At 36.8% G+C, this 24886-nt stretch overlaps 1 protein-coding gene across 2 annotated transcripts in view; it reads left to right on the forward strand.

Moving 5' to 3' along the window:
• Positions 1–24886, forward strand: part of CTBP1 (C-terminal binding protein 1) — a 231513-nt gene that overhangs the window by 24925 nt on the left and 181702 nt on the right. For both annotated transcript variants that reach the window (XM_031062713.1, XM_005427880.2), the window contains exon 2: positions 24647–24794. In XM_031062713.1, the coding sequence (XP_030918573.1) occupies positions 24746–24794 (49 nt within the window). In that variant the 5' untranslated portion in view covers positions 24647–24745. The remainder of the gene's footprint in view (positions 1–24646; positions 24795–24886) is intronic.

Raw genomic sequence — 24886 nt, forward strand, 5'->3', positions numbered from 1 at the left:
TCTTGTGCTTTCCACAAATGTTATTACATTTTGCTATAATATGTTCCAATGATATGTACTGGCTGCTGTCTTAAAAGCTTTGTTTTTAGGTATGTATGCAGAAAAACAACTTAGATGTTCTGAGTCCTGTACTTCTTGAATGTGATGTAAAAGCATATAATGGGTTTAGGACCAGATTAACAGTTATTTAACAGCTATTTAAATTAAATTGTGACAAACTGCATATGAAACATAAATAAGAACATTCTGAGGAGGAGAAATACGATGGAACTCTCATGTATCACCTGCAGAGCCCCATGCTGGGTGTAAAATAGCTTAATGTACTGTGGCTTAAAATATTCCTAAAATATATAATAAAAGTAAGGTATAGAGGTATTTATTGTGTTTTATGCTGTATTTAATGGTGTATTAGGTTTTGGTGCTGCAATGCTTTCAATTTTCTCTAATAAATCCAGAATGTACATTCAGTGCTACATTGCATATTTGTTGCTTCTGCTTATGACTCTTTTACTATCAGAGTCAATGAAATGTATCATTTGCAGAAGACACCCCAGGGACAAGTTCTCCATTAAGATGACTTAACAGGTCTTTCATGTCTCCTGGTGGTACAATAAGAGCAAGTCTAAAGTCATGTTGGCTGGGAGTTCTGGATGTAAAGGGTGTCTGAAAACATCTTTGGTAATTTTTTTTCTTTTGAATTTCATGATTTGGTGTGTTTTAACTATGAGAGAAAATACTTGGAATGATTCTAATAAACACTTAAGGAATTGATGCCTAGAACAGAGATATGTGGATTAAATTACTTTTTACTTCAGATTGGTAGTAGTTTACTAGGTGCATATACACAACTACATGTCTTCAGAACTGATTTTTTTTTTGTTCACCATCAAAAACTGTGTTTATATGAAATAGATGCTATTAATCCATTAATGGTTTTATCAGTGATGTACAGCTATAATCAGTTTTTACTAACTGCACTGCTCTATAAATTTTCTAAATACAGGAATATGTCACTTTCCCTGAAAAGTGTAATGACTTAATATGTTCAACATTCCCTCCTGGGAGTAATCCATTCTCACCAAGTGATTTAATTGGAGTTGATTGAACAAGTCATAGAAGTTAAACATTACTTTTAAAGGCCTTTGCTATTCTAGAATAGCCCTGCAATGTCTACACACCAAATAGAAATTATATGTGGAAAAGGAGGACACAATAACTGTGCTAAAAGTGCCTGAATCAATAACTGTTATAGCTGGGGTTTTGTTTTGCTTTAATTAAGTAAAACATCTGTTAATGTAGAGGTGCAGTTTCCTCTGACAAAAAGGAAGCACTACAGGGATTTTTGGAGTGCAGTGCAGTTGTGAGCAATATTCAGTGTTACTATACTGTACTTTATAATGGGAAGTAATGAAGAAAATCCCATTTTAGTGTTTCACAGTTACACATGATGCTTTCATTTGTTTGCAGCTGAGAATGGGACCGAGGGGAAGGAAGCTATAACAAAAGGTAAAAATGAAATGTGGCTAAGCTCTTTTTCTGAAAGGGAGGAAAAAAATCACTGAAAATATTACAAATATGGTTCTGAGGTCTTTTCTGAGGGGAAAAAACCCTGTTCTAGCAGGCACAAGTCTGACATGTTTTTCAATAGAAGACAGCTGAGTTAGTGTGGCTGTCACTAGGGAGAAGACAATCTCTATTTTGTCTTCAAGAAGAAACACTGTCCTTTGCAACAACTCTGAGAGAATCAATATCAAACTGTAAGGGCCTTTTTTTACTGCTTTACTCACTTTTTTTTCTTTTTGTACACTGAGACAATCTATGCTGTGAGGAAGTAAAGTTCTAATCACTGCAGGATAATCACTGAACTGGTGACCTCCAAAGTTTTTCATGCCTTGCAGATTCCCTTACCCTTGTTGACAGTATGAGTATTATCACACTAATATTTGAACATAAATGCTTCTTTAAGGGCTTTTAATGCATCTTATATAGGTGTCTGAAGCTCAGAGTTTTACCATCTTTAAAAAGAAATAACTTGAACTCTCTCTCCAGGGATAACTATATAAATAAAATGTCTTTGCTCTTATGTAGAAGCATTTATAGCAAAGAAGTAAAAGTTTAATATTTGGCTTTGCTCAATTAAAATAAACTTAAATCAATGCTAGTAGATACTGATACAATGGTTTTCTTATATATTTGAGGTCTTAGGTCTTTAGAAAGGGACTGATTTTATTTTCATTTGTATTAGTCTACTGAAGGACTTTAGTGTCAGACTCAAGGGCTGGGAAAAAGGTATCATCTTCATCTTGTTACTTGAAACTGAAGTGAGTGCTTTGGGAGGAGACCTCAAGGAATCACAGATCAGAGGACTGGCTGTCACATTCTTCAGAGCTCTTTTGCTGGATGGTGTGAAACCAGGGAGTCCTGTGGTGCCTGTACTCATGTCTTTTTGAGTCCTTTTTCCCTTCTGATTTCTTCTTCAGACAAAAATCTTTAAAACAGTTGGAAAGTAAGTTGACTGTAAATTATTCTGAATCAGAAGCATACAGGCAGAATCACTTGAATCTCATTTTGTTAGGTATGGTGCTCTGCTTTAAGCCTGTGTAATAAATGTGAGATCACCTGCAAATCCACTCTACTGAACATTTCTAGAGTGCAGTTCTGCCTCATTGCTGGTAGGAAAAAAGAGGGGAGGTTGTCTGAGTCGTGACTTTTCATAAATGAGTAAAGCTGTTTTTCCTCTGAGATTTTGTGAGGTTTTATGTAGATTTTAGTCCTGAAAACTAGATACAGTTCTGCAAGTAATTTGAGCTTCATGGTGTTTAGGGTGGGGTTTTTTGGTTGGTTTTTTTTTTGGTTTGTTTTTTTGTCCCAAAGGTGGGAATACCTGATCTCTTGAATTAGAATTCTGACCTCCAGGAAAATAAGCCTTTGTGGTGTTTCTGAAAGACTTTGCAGTTTTCCCAGTGACCTCTCTACATTTGGACCTTCATTTTGAGAATGCAGATGTTCGGCTGCATTACATTTTTGGCAGCAGATTGGCAGAAGGCATTACACAAATTTTCCATGAAATCCTACTACTGGAGTGTTGTTAAAGCTGCTGCTTGCCATAAACATAGGACCAGGCCTTATAGGTCTGTGCTGGGGTCTGCAAACTGCAGATGTCACCTTTTTCTTAACCTCTTGCCAGGAATGAGGTGGAGGTACACAGGCAGGTGTATTGAGATGCAGATGCTGAGAGGAAATGGCCTGAAGTTGTGTCAGGAAAGGTTTAGGTTGGCCATTAGAAAGGTTCTTCCCCCAGAGGGGGATGAAGCACAGGTTGCCCAGAGAATCTGGGCCTGCTCCATCCCTGCAAGTGTCCAAGGCCAGGTTGGATGGAGCTCTGAACAACCTGGTGTAGGTGAAGGTGCCCCTGCCCACAGCAGGAGGGTTGGAATTAGATGATTTTTAAATCCAAATCTTCTGTGATTCTATGACAGTGGACTTCTGAATTTCATTGGAACATTCCCAGAGGAGTAGCCTAAAGAGCTTCAGTTAGATTATATTTGGAGCTGTACAAATGTATTTGAGATTTGAAGATCAAATAAATGTCAAAAATGAAGAGTTCCAGAAGTGTTCCATGCCTCTTGGGAAGACAGACCTGACCTGAAGTAATAGTTCACTTTGGGTATACAAAACTCCATAGGTTATTTTATGACATAAAAGCAAATTGCTTGGATAGCTTTCCTGAGTTTTCCCTGCAGCTGCCAGAACGTTGAGGGTGTAGTTCTAGACATTGCCTAAGCCAACTGTGGTTGTATAAAATGACTTTATTCTGGGCTGTGCGCTGGAGTCCTGTAGCCTCTGGTTGGCCAGCAGGCCTTTGGGCATACCTGTAGCAGTAGGTGGGCAATGGTTTAATAGATAAAAACCTGAGAATGATAGCAGTGTGCCACAGAGCAAGGTTTTGAGCCATGTTCCCTTATTAATCTGCTTATCCATTCTTAACATTTCCTCCCATGTTATCTCAGGTGCAACCTCAGAGCAATAAAGCTGCTCTGCTTTTGATTCTGTTTTTAATTATTATTGTAAGGACTACAGTAAGATCATTCCAGATAGAAATTGATTGCCAAGCTTATTTTAGGTCTTCAAACCATGAGAGATGGTCTCTTGTACATTTGTCATTATATATTGGAGAATTAAAACATAAAATGTGTGGAGGAGGGATGGTTTCTATTTTGTAGCTATAGAAATTCCTTTCTGATTTCTGATACATGTGCTTATTTAGAATCTATACAGTGTATTTTTTTAATTTCTGTTTTTAGAGCATAGACATTGGTATAACTTTGTTCTACTGCTTCAGTAAAAGGGTTGGAACAGATGAATTAAATGAATGCCAACATTTTCTTACTGTAATTTTATAGCTGGTTATTCCAAGTTATTTTGGAATTGTGACTGGTTCATTTTAATTTAACTTTCAGAGTAAGCAGCAGGTATGATAAATTCGAATCCAGTATACAGATTCTTCTTTTTATTTTCAGAGGAGAAAAGCCTTCTGTGCCTTATATTTCAATATTCACTAATACCCAGTATATAATCTTTAAATCATTTTCCCATATTTCATAGTTTCTTCCTGAAGTTTTCTTAAGCTAGTTGTGTTTATCCTGATTATTTGTTCTTGCTATTTTCATCTTCAGAATGTTGAAAGTTTACTTTAGTTATAAGCTTTTTTTGGTAAATACCAGTTTTGCTGAGTCTTTTCATATATGTTCCATTTTAAAGGTTTTGAGCAGTAATTTCCAAAACCAGTAACAAGAACAGCTGTAGTCTTTAAAGCTTTAAACAAAAAGGATGTTTATAAGGGTCAGAGTTTGATCAAAAGCCAAGAATAATGCATAAAGTAATACTTGATGTAATACAGATGGTCTAAATTTCTCATCCTTGTAGGGCCTGGATTTCTTGTCTTTGTAGTTAATCTTTAGTGTCCACTTTCAGCTGTAAAAACTTCTGAGAAATTAATCTTCTTTATTTCCTGATCCCATTTTTTAACCTCAGTAATCATTAAGTGGCATTAGAGTGAGAACTGTCCAGATGAATTACTGTACAATTCTTTTGATAACATAGGATTTTTAGTTATATTTTATATGGAGGCTTTATTATTTTGTCTATTTAAAAAAACTGAAAGCAATTATTAATCTTGCTGTAGGAAAGTCTTTTTCCAAAATTCATTATAAGTTTGCCTTTGGTTTAAATTTCAATTTTGCAATGGAACTGGAGAGCTTTCCTATTAATTCTGTATTCATTATTTGTGTCTTTCTATTAAGGGATGTGCTACCTTAAATGCTCACTTATTTCCATAACAATTATTTTCAGGTTAATATCTAATTTATAACTACACTTTCCACTACTAAAGAGATTAATAGTTGTTCCTCAAGTAATTTCTGGAAGCTATATTTATTTTTCTGAAAACAAACTTGGTTAAAAAATTAAGCTTTTAAGGGAATTGCTCACTGAAGGAAAACAATAGTGTAAGTAGTACAAATTGAATATGGACTTGAAAAGCAGGTATTTGTTATTTGCTTTTGGTTTTAGATTTTTTTTCTGTCCTGTCTCTTATGAGTAGCAGGTGTAACTCTAGAAACATGAATATGTTTGAATGAACTTGGAGTCAACTGGTCTTACATCAACATTGGAATGTCTCTGCAGCTAAATAGCCAGTAAGTTTTTTTAAAGTACCTATTGCATTAGCACAGTGGGAAGTTTTTATGAAGATATTTGAAAATTTAGACTGATATGTACACATATATATAAAATAAATATAAAACTAGATTATTTCTGACTAATGCAGTAACAGCCTGTTTTTAGACCATGACAAACATAAGGAAGTCAAGTTAGTCAAGAATCTTATTTCCATTAGTTCTTGATTTTTAATTGAGTATTCCATCATTCAGGTCCTATTTTGTCAGTTTAACTGCCTTTTTATGTGATGTTTGATTGATATGTGACAATTATCCTTGTTGCTGCCTGCTATCATTCACAAGCAGAATTTGTGCACAAGCAAGATGTGATCTGAGCAAAGACAGGGTGCAAAATTGGAATACAAATGTTTTATTGCCCAGTAGGATTTATAGAGGATATATAGATTTCATATGTATAAAAAGTATTACCTCTAAAAATCACAGAATCTTAAGGTTGTGAAAAGATCATTGAGTCCCACCACTAACCCAGCACAGCCATTCATGTCCCCAGGTGCCACAGACACATATATTTTAAATGCTTCCAGGGATGATGATTCCATCTCCCTGGGCAGCCTATACCAGTGCTTGACCACCCTCTAAGTGAAGAAAATTTTCCTTTGTTTCATAATGGTACTGACTCAATATACACCTTTAGTTTAAAAATGTTCACTACGTCACAAAACCTTTATTTTGCATGGGGTACTTGTTGCATTTGATGAAAGTCAAGTTTGAAAGGGATTATATTTTTAAAATATACTTTTAATAATGTAAAATCTGAAGTCCACTTTTTTTTTTTCCCCTGTGCAGTGATAAATCAGTTTTGCTATTGATGTTCATTGATCAGGAACTGCAGGGATAGAACAAGGAGTAATGGGTTCAAACTGCAAGCAGGGAAATTTAGATTAGATATTAGGAAAAAATTCTGTACTGTGAGGGTGGTGAGGCACTGGCACAGGTTGCCCAGAAAAGTTGTGGATAATCCATCCCTGGAAATGTCCAAGGCCAGGATGGACAGGGCTTGGAGCAGCCTGCTCTGTTGGAACCTCTCTTTTCCCATGGTAGAGAGTTGGCATGAGATGATCTGTAAAGCTCTTTTCAACCCCATTCCATGATTCACTTAGAAATTATAACATTATGTTGCATTTAGAAATACATATTGGTGCAAAATGCTTTGATTTTTTTATAACCCAGGAAGTTGAGTACTGAAGATTTATAGGGTTTTTTAAAATAAAATGTTTAAATATAAATAGCTCCTATTGCTCTTTAGATGTCAGAAAGATGCATTGAGTTCCATATATATTATGTATTTAATTTTGATGGAATAACAATTGAGAAGGAAATTTCTTTGTAATTGAGAGTACCAACAATAGTTCTTATAATTGGTTTTAGGCATGGCTTTTAGTGTATAATAGGGGTCAGATATTGATCTCAGTAAAATAAAACTTTCTATGGGGATCATTAAATCATTTATTCTGTGCTGGCATTGGCCTAAGTTACTACTTAACTTGTCATTGTTATAGCCAAAATTTCCTTTGAAATCATTTACTGCTCGATGGGATTTTTAGCTGTGCTAATTAATATGATTATTGGTTACTTCCTAGTAATTAAATATCTAGGATGACTTTTGGGATCTCGTGCCTTTGTCCATTAATCTGTCATTTGCTGTAATAATATCCAAGATGTCAGTATCAATTCAACCTTTATAGACTCGCTATTATTAATTTATGGCATTATTCTTTCAGTCCTTGGGATCTGCAGTAGAAAGTATCCCACCCCTTGTGATCAAAATTTGCTCATTTGAGCCATAGGCAGCCATTTGTTCTCAGGATTATAGGATGTTTTAATGATTCTTGATTTTCTGTTTTTTTTTTTTTTCCAGTCAAATTTTCTATTTTAATAAGCAATAGAGATTTAAGAATTAGAATGGGTTGAGTGATTCACTTGGGGAGCAGTGGCAGATGCTTTGCTGCTTTCTGAGTCTGTTGAGTTTGTCCTGTGCACTTCTCCAGCTGTGCCCTCTGGGGCAAGCAGAGCCAGTTAGAAATGGCCATCTAACATCAAACAAAAGGCAAAGAAACAGCAATTTCATCCACTGCCAAGTCTGACCAATGTAACATCCAGAACTGCATCCTTAGCTGATGTTAAACATCAGATAACTGCTTCTACATGGATGGAAACCAAAGTGAAATGTGTCAAGAAGGATTTCTTTCAAAAGGGTGCATACTTTAAAGGTGATTTTTGTACTTACTGGCCATTTAAATAAAACACTTTTGTAAGTGTAACTTATAAATGAAGTGAAATACCTGTCAAGGCTTAGTTTAAAAGGTCTGAAGTTGCTATGTTTGCCTTATACAGAAGTCAAAGATATTGCTGCTATTTAAAAGCAAATCTATGTTCCATGGTATTTCAGAGCAGTGTTTGGGTAGTTGTAAAGTAAAGAAATTATAAAAGTTAGATTTCTAAGCTTAATATTTCCATTTTCTTCAAATCTTCTGGCTGTTAAATGTGTCATTGCATAGAAATACTTGAAAATTGCATACTCTTAGAAAATTTAATTTCTTTCTGTTAAAAAAAAGTAATTTTATCTTGCATTTAAATATGTATTGTCAAGGCTGATTACTGCCTAATTGTATTTTTTCAGGGAATGTGCATCTAATGGAAAGGGAAAGTTTATTTAGTGGTATATCATTTTTGCTTTCTAACATATGGTAATATTTTCAGAGTTTATAAATACCCAACTGTGTAATTGCCAACCCTTATGTGCTCTTGCATATAGATTCCAAAGCATCAGATAACAAACTGATGCTTCAGGAGGGAAAAATTTAGTTTCAAGTTCTTTGGGGAATTTCTCCTGATGGTAACTGCTGGTGAGAGTCTCATCACCAATATGATTGTAGACTGGCTTGGAAGTGATTTGGGGGAATGGATTTCCACACAGAGGACATGCCTGTGGAAAGAAAATATCAAGGAGAGATGTTGTTGTCATTGCTGTTGTGTGGCTATTATTTGCTATTTGGTTTTCCTCAGTTATAGGATAACTTTGATATAATTTAGCATGACCTTGAACTTAATGAGCACTATTGAATTTTATCTCTTTCGGGCATTTCACTTTCACCTGTTCCAGAATCTGTTTGTGCCCATTGAAGAAGTGGCATGGCACTCCTTCCCCCCCTTGCTGGGACCATTCCCAAGGCAGGAGGGTGACAGGGACATTTCTCTGGGTGCTAAAGCTGCCCTGAGCATCCTGGGGCAATTTGTGGTGGGCTAGAAAGTTAGACAAGATAAATGTTCTGTTTTCAGCTGCAAGAGGGAAGAGGAGCCAGGGAGATCAGCAGTGACACACAGGCAGAGGCAGGTCCTGTGTGAAGGACAAGGACAAACTGAGATTTGTGATAGAAATTATGAGTGAACTCCTGGCAAGCTCCAGTTTGTGGAGGAGGAGGATTGACTCTGGATATTCCTTTGCAGAGCAGAAGTAAGAGCCTCCTGTCACCCTTCCTGTCACTTGCTGTCCAAAGCCAGGCTGTGGAAAGAAGAGGCTGAGCATTTGCTATCTGAGCATCTTAAACTATAAAATATATCCTCACGTGAGCTGAAAGGGATAAGGTTGAGCGTTTCTGCACCTGCACACTGCCAGTGTTTATGAAAAGCAAGATCTGGGTCTTATTTAAACAACTGGAAAGGAGTTTTTTTCCCAACCTGGAATTTTATTAATCAGCCAGAATGGAAATTTTTGCACAAACAGAGAACAAGCTTTTTAAAACCTTTAGCCATGCATTTTCTAATTTTCTTTTTTTTTTTTGCCCGATGGGCATTTTATAGCAAAATAATAGTTCAAAATTCAGGTCCTTAATTAACAAGTAAAGAACTGACCCAATGCCAGCAACAACTGAATCACTAGTATTTAAGGCCATCTGTTGTAGAATTGTCAGATATTCAGAATTTGACATTTTACACCCTTTATGCAGATAATTTTCATCTGATCTTGACACAGAGAAGCTAACAATCTCAGTCCAGATATGCAACACTCAGATAAAACAAAGGCACATGTTGTACTTTGGTCTATTTTAAGACTTGATTTTTCAGGGAACTATTTTTTATTTGCTTTTGATATAATTGCAAATATACTCATCCTGGAGTCTTGAACTTCTGATGTTATTTATTCAAGAAAAATACTTTTATGTTTTCAAATCTAATTATTTGTAGGGAGAGCTGTTATTCAAACATTCAAAAAAAGATTGCAGGGTCTTTATATTCTGGAGGCAGCCTTTGAACTACTGAAGAAATAATACCAGCAACCAAAGCAAGATGAGTATTATTTGGGCCCTGGTTCTCATGTTTTTTTCCCCATATGCATATTCCATAATTATTATATTTTACTAGGTTTAAAATTCGTTTATGTACAGTAAATTGAAACATAAAAAATATGATGTTTATAATAAGACCACTGAAGTTGTAGTTTGCATTCTTGATTCTCTACATAAGAAAATACTATAGTCATGTTGTAGACCACTGTTTGCTTTTTCTTTAAGTCTACTTGATGTAAGCATTTTTTTTGAAAACAAAGACTTTTTTTGTTGCCTACTTGCTTGCTTTTAGAGCCAGAGCATCTCTAACAGGATTTTTTTGGCATTGCTGCAGTTCTAACCATACTCCAGATATGGTTTAGTGAAGTTGCAGCAACCTCTCTCCAGATCATGGAGGAAAATATTTTGTTTCTTAATAAAACAAGCATCCCCTAGTATTTGTGTTATAAAGAACACCAGGACTGTCTCTTCTGAAGTTTGTTTTGAATTTGCTGTTTAAAAAAGTAGATTTTTTGGTTTTGTCTCCTTTGTTTTCTGAAGTCAGGACAATATCAGCTGGCTATTCAGGGACTAATACTAAGCTGTGAAACAATTCCAAGTATTTTGGTGGAGATGCTAATGCTGTGGAAGGAAAGGATAAGAGATAGTTGGTCCTGAGTCCCTTCCATACAGGCTCCCATATTCAAATGGAGCCCAAGTTTCCCTCAGTTCTTATGTAATCGAGGGGATAATCCAGGCAGTCTGCTGGGTTTAGGAGCTTTCCTGTCCTCACAGTGCAGCTAACACCTATGAAGGATCAAGGAGGAATAAGAAAATACCATGCACAGTTCAGGAGTCATCTTGAGGAGGAGGTCAGGAAGCTGTAGTGCAAAGAAGATAAGACAGCAGGCACTGTGATACTCCAGAAGTAGGGAAAACATGAAGTACTAAGGTTTTCCAGCTATGGAACAGATTCCAAGAGCAGCAATTTTGTACAGTGATTCCTGCAGATCTGCTCATGAGCACCCTTTGAGTGGAACTTTTAAAGCAGTTGGCCAGTAAGAGTTATGAACAATTTGGACTACTGATAATTAGAAGTAGCACAGTGAGGTTTACTTGGAAGACTTCTGTTTTTCCTCCTGGGTGCAAGACTGCAAAACTCTGCTTTTCTCCAGGTACTCTGATTCTGGCCAAATAGAATTCATTTGACATTACTGGAAGAGCTCATAGTATACCAGAAATCAATGGGAAGTTGATCTACTTTATGTAAATTTTTATCTAGACCTTTTAAAAAGTCAACACTATAGCAGAGTGTGCCTTGGAGAGGCACAGGCCACTGCTGAGGGACTCATTGATGGGTGGTGAGTGGATGTCTCTTCTCCTTCTTGGTGACAGTGTGACATTCTCACAGGCAAGAAATGCCATTCTTCTCTCTGATAGAAGATCAATATAGTCAAATGGTTCAGGGGTTTCTTAAAGAAGCATATTCAGTATATACTGACACAGTCTGACACCAGCACATCTCCTTTAGGAAGGAATAATTCTTCATTTACAGTCATCTCCCTGATAAGGGGTTAAGAGGTTTGAGGATGTGAAGTGGTGGCTTGGGTGCTGCACATAATGTGCAGTGCTACTTCTCTTGGCTCACACCTCCGGCTTTCTTCCAAAATTAAGGAACACAATTCTTGAGGCTTGCAAACTACTTTGTCCATATCTAATTTCCAGTGTTTTTACAATTTTTCTGAAATCTCTAGTTAGATCTTGAAGGAATATTATATTCACAGCTTTGGCCTTATTTTTCAAGACGTTATGAACTTACAGTAGTTTAAAACTTCTTGATTAAAACTGCACTCTTCAGTAACAGAAGCATTCTAAATAATCAAGAAGAACTAACCTCAAGTTAATATGGGTTGGAAATTTTATTTCCAAGTGTAGTGTAGGACTGAAATTAATTTCCATTAAAGACTATTATGGTCTTATCACTTTCCAGACCAGCTGCCAAGTGCATTTGCTTGATCTTTCTTCTCTAACAGATACAAACCCAGCATATATGTTCAAATAAGGAAACTAAAAATAATCTAGCTGCACACAGAGTTCTCTTCCCAGACATGAGAGAAAAGTATAAACTGTGGTAATTTATAATTACATCAGTTACATCTCAGAAAGATATTGAGATGCTGTGATGAATGTAGTTGCACTAAAACCCTTCTGGAATAAAACAAAAAGTTCATGCATTTGAACTGACTTACACTGCTAGGTGTGTGTCATGTAGGGCTCTTGCATTCTGACATGAGCATGGAGAAGCTTCCCAGGATTTCTCACACCTGCCTAAGGATTTCTGAGCCTGTTTGTCCTCCTCTGTAAACTTCAGAATTGCTTCACCAAGTAGTTTTGCATTGAAGTGGGTCTCAAAAACTGAGCGAGCTGCTGCTCTGTGATGTTTGAGAGCTCTTAAAGGTAACTTTTGAATGCAGAGATGAAGAACATGGGTCCTAGGTTTTTAAGGTCCTTCCTCTAGACAGCAACATCTCAGCACTATGTGAACAGAAGAGAGGAAAATCTAGTTCAAAAACTGTGTATATGAAAGCAAATTTTGCAGACCTTCAGCTAAGCAGCCTGCAGGGACTTTAATTCTCTCTTCTGCCTTCCTACTGAATAAAAGAATGAGTGGATGAGCTTAAATGATGAGTATAGACAAAACAAAATCAGTTTGGAAAATGAGTAGTGTTGGTTACAATATATTATATCATAGCAAACACTTGTCAGCCAGTTTCAAATGTATGAGACTATCTAACTGTACTTTTAATTCTTTGTTTCCCCACATTCAATTGTGTTAAAGGATTCAATATCCCAGCCACTACCATTAATCTTCTACATAAGCAATGCCTGTAATTGCAACAAAGATTGTGTATAGAATTTAGCAAGGTGTGAAAGTGCACTGTATTGCTGTGACTGAGATGGGAGTATAGTTGGCTGGAAATTTCTTAATGAAATGTCATGTCAGGAGATGGAGTTTGACACCAAAGTCTAGGGGAAAGAATTGCTAATTAAACAATTCCTCTAGTTGAGTATGAAAGTTGATTGTGGGAAGATGGTCAGTGATGCCTTTGAGGCTGGATACCTTTGAGCTGGGTGAGGGAGTCACAGTGGGAAATAAACTGGTAATTTAACTTGTAGGTATTTTTGTAGAATTCAGTAATATCTTCTGTTTTGGAAACAGATAGTCTAATAGTTGGGGTTTTCATAGCAACAATTCATAGCACTTACAGACTGTTTTGGATCTATAAAATGCAACATGATGTGGTTGTGCATCCGAGGATGCTCCATCATTGGAAGTGTTGGATGAAGCTTGGAATGACCCTGTGTAGTCCAAGGTGTCCCTGACCATCCTGGAGGGGCAGGTGGTTGGACTAAATGGTCTTTAAAGGTTCCTTCCAAAGCAAACTATTGTGTGACTGATGGGACTGAGGGTAAAGGTGCAAAGTTTGGCAAAGATGGCTGAAATTAAACTGTAAAAGCTGTAAGTGGAACTTGTCACTTGCTTGGTCTCTTGTCTTCTATTGCCTTTTTTGCTTAGCAAGGAAGGAAGATATTTTTTCAATGTCTACTGGAAAAATCCTTTTTAATGTAGTTATACCATAAAGAAACTTCGGTCTTTTGACTCCACAAACTTCCAGAGACTTTATGTACCAGATATAAGTAGAATTACATTTCAGAAATGTCAGAGAAATGTAGAAATGCTATTGCTAAATGTTATCAATGATCATGTATAAATTGTATAATTTATAATGTTTTAAATATTGATTTATGGAAAATGCAGACTAAATCCACTTGATCTTTACCATTTTGGTATTTTTAGGTGATAGAAATTGTCTTCTCATTAAAGTAGCAGAAAGAAATGGTCCACCATTTTTAATGTATTTAAAAAAAAACCCAACAAAACAAACTCAAACACATGTAATTTATAGATGGTAATGTACAATTTTTTTAAAAAATACATTTTTAATTCAGGTACTACTAAAAAATTAAGTTTTACCCAGACACACGAGCAAGCAATAGATAAATACTCAGACCTGGTATCTTTTGTTCTAACTGGAATTAATTGCTATAGTCCGAAGAGTAGGAGCTATAGTAGCAAAGCGTTATCCTTGATATTTTCTTTTTTCAACCAAGACATAACTGGAAACAGTCTTTGGAAGTCTAATCATGCAAAATGATCAGTTTTTTCCTTCTTGCTTTTTTTTTCTCCTTCTAGTAACTGAGCAAAAATTATATATGTAGTAGTTCATGGGTGAAACAGTTAAACTTCCTTTCTTAAAATATTTAATGAGTATTCCAATTAAGACAAAATATTACAAAATTAATTGATACCAACTTAAGGCTTAGAGATTCCTTAAGTGGATGATGTCAGGTGTATAAAATCTAGTGCTGCAGTACTGTACATCTTGACATCTTGAAAAGATGTGATGTTAGCTTTCCATAGGGGGAAAAAAAAATTCTAATGTTTGTGGTGTTGAGATACTGATCCTGCCGTGGTGCTATGTTGCTGCCACAGGGCAGTAATATGGGCAAACAAAAAATGTGACCAGCAATTGTATTTGCCTTATCTGTAGAAAGTTATTTCACTGAAATATTTTCTAGGTATAAAAGTAATATTGAAGAAATAATGCACAGTCATACAATTTAAATATTACTCAGTTTACTTTTTGAGTGGAAAGTAAAGTATCCAATCTCAAAAATGTTTTCCCAGTGCTTGATGTTCTTTCTTAGAGCTGCAAGGATGGACATATCCATAGAATCATAAAATGCTGTGGGTTGGGATGGACCTTAAAGATCCCTCACTTCCACCCCTGGCCATGGGCAGGGACACCTTTCACTATCCCAGGTTGCTCCAAGCCCCATCCAACCTGGCCTTGGACACTCCAGGGATGGGACATCCACAGCTTCTCTGGGCACAGAATCACAGAATCACTGGGTTGGAAGAGACTTTCAAGATCATTGAGTCCAACCCAGCCCCAACACCTCAAACTAAACCCTGGCACCCAGTGCTTTTTTTGAACACATCCAGGGATGGTGACCCCACCACCTCCCCATTCCAGAACTTTATCACCCTTTCTGTAAAAAACTTCTTCCTAATATCCAACCCATATTTCCCTTGATGCAGCCTGAGACTGTGTCCTCTGCTTCTGTTAGTGCTGCCTGGTGAAAGAGACCAACCCCACCTGACTACAGCCACATTTCAGGGAGCTGTAGAGAGTGATAAGGTCACCCCTGAGTCTCCTTTTCTCCAGGCTTTTCTCCAGGCAATTTATTGCAATTCTCACCACCCTCACAGTAAAGAATTTCTTCCCTATATCCAATCTAACCCTGCCCTCTGCCATTTTGAAGCCATTGCCCCTTGTCCTGTCACTCCATGGCCTTGTCAGAAGCCCCTCTCCAGCTCTCTTTAGCCCCTTTAGGTACTGAATGGTGCTCCAAGGTCTCCCTGGAGCCTTCTCTTCTGCAGGCAGGACACCCCCAGCTGTCTCAGCCTGAACCCACAGCAGAGGTGCCCCAAGCCCCCAACAGCTTCGAGGCTTCCTTTGGACTCGTGGTATCCAAGATGAGGCTTTTGGTGTGGAGAAAAAACCACCAGGCCCACAGGTCTTTGTCTAAAATTAATTAGCTGTAACTAAATTTCTAACCTAAATGTCTTTAGATGTGATTTCTTATTTACTTTCAGAATAGAGCTTTCTTTTTCCCCCACTCTTTCTTTTCCATTGCACAAGCATGTCTTTTTTTAACCAGGAGTTTTAAGCTGTAAAGCACAGGTTTCTGAACATCCATGGGATACTTTTAATAGTAGATCTGTGACAGATCAACCAGTTTCACATATGGAGTAGGAACACAGTCCATGTGCCTGGCATTTTGATGTGGGTTTGTGTCTTTCTTGGAGACAAAAAAAAAAAGCATCAATAAATCAATAAAAGGTTAAAAGTAATCTTTTCTCCTTGCTGGTTCAAATCCTTTCTAGCAATAGAGATTCATAAAGTTCACCAGTAATTGTTTCCTTTCTTAAAGAATTAATTAACCAAGGCTTTAGCCTTTTTATTGTCATGAGCTCTGACTAATACTTTGCATCCTGTTGTGCTTTCTCAGGTGCATTAAAATATTAAATACATATTATTAATTTGAGTTTCTGATTCAATAATTATAATTTTCTGTTTTGAATTAGAGGCAGTTCAGTTTCAATGCTGTTGTCTCTCAAAGTCCCTGAGGTTGTGTTTCATTCATTTACACAGTTGCTGTCTCTTCTATCCAAATCTCCAAAAAGGAAGAAGGCTTCCAGCTCCTCTGCCTGTTCAGAAAAAAGAAACCTGAATGGAGATTGATCTTCTTTCAGTGTAATTTTCTTTCCTTTCAGACTCTGAAAAATGCAGAAGTGATTAACGCTGATCTAACAACTGACTTATTTGACATTTCTGGATGGTTTTTATTTGGATGTTCCAAGTACTTTCTAAAGCAGTAGTTGTGACAGGGCACTGGGCTGTGGATCTGTGTTGCTTTACAAACCAAAACAGCTCTGGGTGAAGTGAAAGATGCACACATCAGGTTCAATTCCTCAGGTCAGGAGAGTAAGAGGCAAAGCCAGGATTTCAACATGTGACTGAATCAGGTTCATGATGTTAGACCACACCAAATTCTTTATTTTCCTTCCTTTACATCTGTTTATGAGTAAGACTGAGGATTGTTACAATGCTGGTCTCCCTGAAGAAACTTGTGCTGAATACCTGAAATGGAAGTTTTATATTGTTTGATGAGAATCATAGCTGCAATGTTGCTCAATGATTGTTTTCTGACACTAAAGAAATCAGTTCAGTTTTACTTAGAAATTTACATGTCTTAGGTTGCTAGCCTTTAATAATTTTCTAATAGCTTGAGTTCCTCAATGAAGTTTAATTCATGACCTAGAAATCTGAGACAGCAGAGATGCTTCCCATCTGTCTGTAGTCATACACATCTGCAGAAATTAATTTTCAGCAGTGAGTAATTTTTGGCTTGTGGACAGATGTATAATTGAGAGAAAATGCTGCTAAGGGGGTTAAAAAAAAAGCTCTGGGAAAAAAAACCCTTATGGTGAAGACAAATACCTCATGAAAATCTTGTAATGACAGAATTAGTACCACAACCTCTTCTACTGTTTTCACCATGTTCCCTGTCAAAAAGGCCATTTTACAGTCCTATGCCATAAAAATAAGGGCTTATGATTATAAAATTATTTCACTAAATTTTGGAAGGCATTTTATATGGTGCTAAAGTACTTAAAAAGAAAGAATAGTCCAAAAGGGAATTCAAAGTATTAAAAATAGTGGACAATATGTCAAAAGCCCATAAGCCTTGGTTTTAGTTGTGTGTTGACAAAGAGACTTCTTAGCCTTATTTTGAATATTTTTATCAACAGGAATAAACACCTTCATTTATAAATAGAGTAAAAAATGCTGATGATACTGAAGTTCTCTTCCAACTTGGATGATTCTGTAATTCTGTGAAATTGTATTCAAATTTAGAGTCATAAATACAGAAGGGGGAGACTGCTGGCTTTATTCCTGGGACAGAGAACCCCATCCTAAAAAGAACTGACCTTGCACCAGTGATGAAAAACCTGCTGGAGCGAGTGCAAAGTCTTTTAATCTCAGATGTGGTCCCTGTATGTATTCAAGGACTGTGAAAGAGAGTGGTAAAAATTCTTCTGCTTTGGATATTGATGTAAATGCTCCTGCAGTTACAAGGCTTTGCCTTGTTCCAGCACTCAGTAACCAGGATTTTAATGACTTGCTCTTGAATTTAAGATACACAAATTTAACACAATTTAGGATCAGAAATATGACCTCCTAGGAGGGTATCAAGAAGCTTGGTCTGTTCTGCAAGTAGACCAAGGGATGGCTTGGTGATACCTAAGAGATGTCTGTGCCAAGAATATGAGGGAGTTCTTTCATCTGCCAGACAAAGCTGCAAGAAAGATCTAATCCCTGGAAGTTTAAGCCAAACTGACAACAAAACCAGCCAGCAATAAAGGATACCTACTGCTGGAAGAGCTTTGTGTGTGCTAGGGTGGAGTCTATGGCACTGGCAGTTTTTAAATTATGATGATTTTCAGATGTCTCTTAGGCTTTACATTGGACACATGGGCAGTTTGATGATTCCAGCAGCATCTTTTTGTCTGTGTCAGTACTAACTTCTTAGTAGTACTACTAAGTAATAACTTGCTTCAGTTTTATTTTGCACTTAGGATGTTTTTTGTGCATCCCTGTGAGCCTCACTCTTCTGCATTTTGTAGTTTATCTCAGCATTCCCTAAGAATGTAAGGGGTGCCCATGTGTCAGAAGGGGCTGCAGCCCCATCCCTCCATGTTCTGGCTCCAGAAGTGGCCACTGGTTTGTGCTTGAAGGAAGGATCCTGTTTGTTCTGCTCTTGCTCTTTTAATTCAGCACCTCATTTCTTGGCAAATGCTGGATGCTGAACTAAACAGACATTTGGTCAGTGGAACACAGTGCAGTCATTGCTGACTGTGAGAACAAAGCATGTGCTGACATTTTCCCTGCCTTTGGCATTTACCAGCTTATGGATTTCTGACCTGGGTTGGTGGTGTGGCTGTTATTATCAGTGGCCACTGATGTGTTTTCCATAAACTTATTTTAGCCCTTTTAATAACCACTTAAGGTTTTGGCATCCACAATACCTGTGACACCAGATGTTACAATTTAATTACATACTCCATGACAAAGCTTCCTGTTGTTTTTAATATTCTGGCTTGCTATTTCACTGTCTGCTCCCCAGACACTGAGTTAAGACATGGAGTGTATTTTTTATGCCTTTGTTGTATTCTACTCAGTCATACTGTCTTCAGGCTGGGGGAGTTTTTCAGCAAGCTATTTCATGCTTTGGACCATGCTTACTGCCTCTTCAGGCACTTTTTCTACTCCTCCATCTTTTTGTGACAGATTCACCTTAGATTTAGGTAATATCATTAGCATGTTTGGGGGTTTAGCCCTTTTCTGAGTAGCTAATTTGGGTTTTGGTGTCTAATTCAGTAATGGCTTCATTTTAGTGATTAATTTATTGATCTTGAAGCTCCCTGTACAGTTTCTCTTAGACTGTACTGACATCTAATGGTAAGGCAAAGTGGCTTAGCCATACTTAATGGCAAGATAAATTGTCTGACAGGCAAATATAATTATATATTTCCTTCTTAATTCAGTATTAGGTTTCATAAGACAAGATGGAATAACTTCAATTTGTGCACAAAAAGGCTGACATATACTTTTTCTTCTGGCAATTAATCTCTTTTTGTTCTGCTCAATGTGCCATACTTATTTTTAAGTGTAACTTAAATCTTTGCAGGAATATTTTTGAGCACAGTGATAGTAATGTGATGGTTTCATACCGCAGAAGTTTTCAGTGTAAGTCACAGGATCTTCAGGAAAGGATGTAAGAACAAAAGCTGTCCTGCAGAACTTCCAAAGAGGATGTTCCAGTGTTGTAGCAGTCCCTGCTGCATTTTGAAGAAATACCCAAACAAAAATCTTTGTCCTCTTTTACTCCTCCTCCTATTTGAGGTTCCACCATATCTTTAATTGGAAATTTTTCAAACACCAATGGATAAGTACTGCTAAGTAATACTTTTATAAATGGAATATAGAAAGAAAAAAATTCAGATACTTCTTTTTGTTGTATTCTATGTTTAGGTGTAGTACACTGTATAATTTTGAGACAAAAGCATTACCTAACTTTCATTATGAAACACCAGTCCTCTGATCCCAAATTTCTGTTTTATACAGAACTGATACTGCTGCTACTGACATTAGAAGGGTTCAGCTACAAACTGTAGAGCTTTTTAGAGTGTTTATTTCTTACATCATAAACTTTACTTTTCCTTTTCACAGAATTAGAGCCCATTTCTTGCTGTAGCCTTAGAAAGTTGACTGCTTTACTGAGTAAATACATCTTTAAGTTAATGTTCAAATAAAAGAAAATTCTCATAGCATTTTTATGTCATTTTACTTTTGTCTCTTGATCAACACTATTAGATCCTCTTTTTTTTGCCAAACACAAAATACTTTGTTTTGTACCACAGAAATATTTTGAAATTTACATACATTTCCATTTCTTAGTAATGATATTGAGGTATGGTTGATTTGAATATAAAGATTTTTTTATAGTGAAGCTGATGAGACACTGGAACAATTGCCTAGAAAAGTGTGGAGACTTCCTCATTGGAAGTGTTCAAGGCCACGTTGGATGGGGTTGGAGTAACCTGCTCTAGTGGAAGTTGTCTCTGCCCACAGCAGGAGGGTTGAACTAAATGATCTGTTTACTAATTGAAATAAACAGTTACTGCAAAACAAAATGTATTATTAATTAGGAAAATTAAAGCATTTCTAACATGAGGAAAAACGTATGATTATATTTATTTTTTGCTTCCAGGGCTGTGCAGAATGTCACTTCAAGGCTTGTGAGGTGTGATGGAAAACAGAGATGATGTCAGTTTGGGTGGGAAGGAAAGAGAAGTAAAACATTAGTCTGGATTGCCTTGGAAATTTATCTAATTTTTGATCATCAGAACTGATGGCACTGGAATTTGGAAAGTAAATTTACAGTCTTTCTTTTGATAGCCTAAAATTAAATGTTTTGATAGTTTTTAGTAGAAAGTAAAAATATTTGAATAATTCACTGTAGCTTCAGACAAAGGAGTGTAAGCTAGAATGGCTGAGTTAAGTGAAGGCTGAGATTCCCAGGGGTAACACAGATCTTCATGGCCTTATCCTCTAATGACCTGTCACTCTGTTCTGTGAATTGAATTTCTGGTTTGGATTTTTTATGCTTTATCTTGTGATTTGGGGTGGCCTACAAATCTATGCCTGCAACTGACAGTGGGGCAAAGGTAGAAATCAGCCTTCTGCAGTTTGTAGCCTGTGGGTGGAAGTCTGTGCTCAGGAGAGTTTATTCTTTGGATTGTGGTATTTGCTGGGTCCCCAGGATGAAGGAGGAATTGAGAATCTGACTCCATGTTCTTAGAAGGCTAATTTATTATTTTATCTACTTATATTGTATTAAAGAATGCTATACTAAAACTATACTAAAGAATAGAGAAAGGATACAGACAGAAGGTTACAAAGAATGAAAATGAAAACTCATGACCCTCTCCAGAGCTCTGACACAGCTGGCTGTGATTGGGCATTAAGTAAAAACAATTCACGAAACCAATGAAACAACCACCTGTTGGATAAACAATCTCCAACCACATTCCAAAGCAGCAAAACCCAGGAGAAGCAAATCAGATAATTATTGTTTTTCGTTTTCCTCTGAGGCTTCTCAGCTTCTCAGGAGAAGAATCCTGGGCACGGGGATTTTTCAGAAAATATGACAGTGACAATGGATCCCTTTCAGAGTGAGGTAACTCATCAGAGGTGATGCAGTTTTTCTGTTCAGGACTAGATGAAAGTGGCCCATGCCAACCTCCCCTGTTAGACTGATGCAAAGGGAATGGTCCAACACTGCATGCTGTAACTGCTGCAACATTTTGGGTTTGAGAGGAATCCTCCTTGTGGAATTTGTCACAAACCACACATACAAAGGGTTTGTATAATTAGCCTACTGTTTGCTCTCTTAAAAAATTATTTTCTTAGTTTGCTTCCTTTTTATCCTTTTTCTCTGGAGAAATCATGGTTTTTGAATGGGCCTTCCTTCAGATCTTCTCACTCACAGCTAATGTTTATCCCTCATTCATTACCAGTATTATCTGTTTTGAGAAGTGAATTCAAAGTTGACTTACTTGTTTGTCATTTCTGTTTTAGCCTGTAGGATTTGTCCTCTCTGCTGGAAATATGTTGGAGAATCACTTTCCCTTTTATCTTGAAGTCTCAAAGTGAAGGTCTTCCTTTCTTAAGAAAGAGCTAAATGCTCCAGCAATACCCCAAGACTTATTTAAAAATCCACTGAAATAATCTGATTAACTGAAGGAAAAACTCTAATATTGTTTGCAACAGTGTGTGTTTTGATCTAAAATGTGTACTGTTCAAAAGGGTTCTATTGTAGTTACTAATTGACGTATATGATAAGCACTATATGTTCTTAAATCACTTGGATTCTCACTTAATCTTAAAATATTGAACTACAGAAGTTTGGTCTTAAATATTATTTGGTGTTCAGGTTTTTAGATCATCAGGAACTATGTGTGTATTTTTAGTGAATTTCTCAAATACAATTATTCATGTTGCGGTTTAGCAATTGCAGTAACTAACACTTCCACAATTACAAGGCTTTTGTTTTGCTGGGAAACACTTCCCATATCATCATCTGCTCTTTCTGTTGGAACATGATGTGTAATAAAACTGTGTGAGGGTTCAACTTAGAATGGTGTTAACATGTTAATTTATTTTTTGCTCAAATATTTTTTAAACTTATGACAACTTACTATCAATAAAATAATGTTAAAACAATGCTTGAAAGCAAAAAAAATACTTGATTTATATGGCACACTTTGAAGCTGCTGTAGACAGATAGAAAACATCTGGTGACACTTTCAGTGGTAGGTCAGTAGTTACAGATGGTCTGTTCTTCACAGCTGTCATCCAGCTTTGTATGCAGAGTGACTACAGTGGGAAAATCTTTTGCTGAATGAATAAACAACACAGCACAAGGAGGCCAGCAGGCCTGTATGTTTCTACAAGATGGGAAATTAAATAAGCTATACAAATTTAAACTAAGATTATTGTTTAAAATGTTCATTATATTCTGGTTTGGGTTTTATGCTTTATATCTTTCTATGCCTTTCTATGTTATGATCTTTTTATGCTATGATCTTTCTAATTGAAGGAAGTAGATTATAAAACAGAAATGATAAGCAAATAAATTAAAGACTAGTTTAAGGCTGATCCTGTGCACAGGTTTGGGGTGTTGGCTTAAGCCAAGGCTGGTGGTTATATATTTCTATGCTTACATAGTTGGCTTATAAGATTATAAAATCCATGTTAGATTTGATGTAATGCTTGTGCAGTCTTATAACACAACCACATTCAATATTAAAGAACATTGTATTTTGGAAGAATGCCAATGTTGAGAAATGTAAAAGTGAATTTTTAAAATGGCAACGGTCTTTGTTTTTTAAAAAGTCAAAAAAATGGCATTCTGCATTCCTCATCAATTTTTCTTCTCCCTTTCACGATGGGATGTTATATTCAACTGGAATCTATGCAAAACAGCAGAAGAATCTTGAATTTGAGGATAAATAGATGTGGAGGGGAAGGGAAGAGGACAATGAGGTAAATGAAGAGTTAAAAGCATGATGAATGTTACACACTAACTCCATTTTAAATTTATGATGAATGTTGCACACTAACTCCATTTTAAATTAAAAAAAAACCCCAAACTCAAAGAAGGAACTTTATTAAAAGTCCAAATACACCGAGCAGGGCAGTACTGGTAAGGATACTTAGTACAAATGCAAATCTTGATACTCAAAATATTTTTATTTATAATTTCACTTGCAGTTCATGAATCTTGATGATATGTTAATGAAATGTATGTTTGGTTTTAGTGCAGTTCAGCCTCTAGAAAGTAACAAGCAGATTTCTAGGTTCAGTCACTTGTAAGGCCATTTAATCCTATCCACTGATGTTGAAAGCTGCTGGGCAGGAATAAAAAGAATCAGGGAGGTGGAGTATTTGGCTCATTTTAGTGTGCACAGTGTTTGTAGTACAGTGTGCTCTGTGTTTGTTTCTCAAAGTCTACTCAGATATTGAAAAGTGAATAAAAGTGGTGCTCTGATGATGCCTTTTAGAGCATCTGTATCCTTTATTTTACCACATCCACTTGCTCACCTGCATTTTATATTCTACTGCTATAATTAGGTTCTCATTGAGGGATTTTTCCTCCTCTCTCTCCATCCCCCCTTCCCACTTCTCAGTGGTTTGGCTTAAAATGGAGCCTGCTTGTTGCACTGCCCTTCTTCTGCCTTGCCCAGCTCCACAGAATCTGAAAAGTGCCTGCCTGGATCTGCTGCCAAAGAGCTTTGCCTACTCATGCATAAACCTGCTCCAAATGCCATTTGGTTGATAGAGATGTTGGCTTTCCCACTTGCGACCAGAATGTGTTTCCCTCTGTCTCTGCCCCTTGACTTGGTTTCCTTCAACTTCCAAGCTGAAACTCTGGATTTCATTATCATCAAGAGCCTGGAAGTTAAGCGTGAAAGAAGTATTTTCTCTTACTGTGAGCTTTGTGATGCAAAATTGTGGCTTTCCATTTTCATCTCAGGTGATCATGCTTCTGTCAATTTATAGGAATATGGACCTGTGCCAGCCCAAGGTGCCTGCATTTGCTGGTGGTTTGTTCATTGGAAGGGCAGAAAAGTATTTCAAGTGAAAAGGCAGAGAACAGCAGCTGTCCTGGAACATTTCCACACTGGTTGGTCTGAGTTGTGCCCTGTGCTTTGTATTTCTGTGCTTAGAAGACAGTTTGCTGTGAAATAAATACCAGTTTACCTAATATGATTTAAGAACTTTGTGAAGATTTTTAATTCTTTAGATTACATACAGATCATCTCCAGATCATCTGGACAAAGGTGCTAGAAATGATGTATTTTAAAGTTTATCTTTCTGTTCACAGCTTATAAAAGACTGAGCATTTCTGCCTGGTGGCTGGTGTGAGAAGAGCATCACCAAGCTGTGTGGGGACGTTCTTTGAGCTTCCACTTTTGTGTCTCTCATGGACAAACACAAAGTGAAGCGGCAACGTCTGGATCGCATATTTGAAGGTTGGACATTTCAATTTCTAATGTTAACTGTGTTTTGTGGAATACTGATATTTTCTCTTGGTCATTCCTTGTATTTTTAATTGAGCTGTAGT

Source organism: Geospiza fortis, unplaced genomic scaffold (genome assembly GCF_000277835.1).
Source record: "Geospiza fortis unplaced genomic scaffold, GeoFor_1.0 scaffold730, whole genome shotgun sequence".
NCBI classification, from domain to species: domain Eukaryota; kingdom Metazoa; phylum Chordata; class Aves; order Passeriformes; family Thraupidae; genus Geospiza; species Geospiza fortis.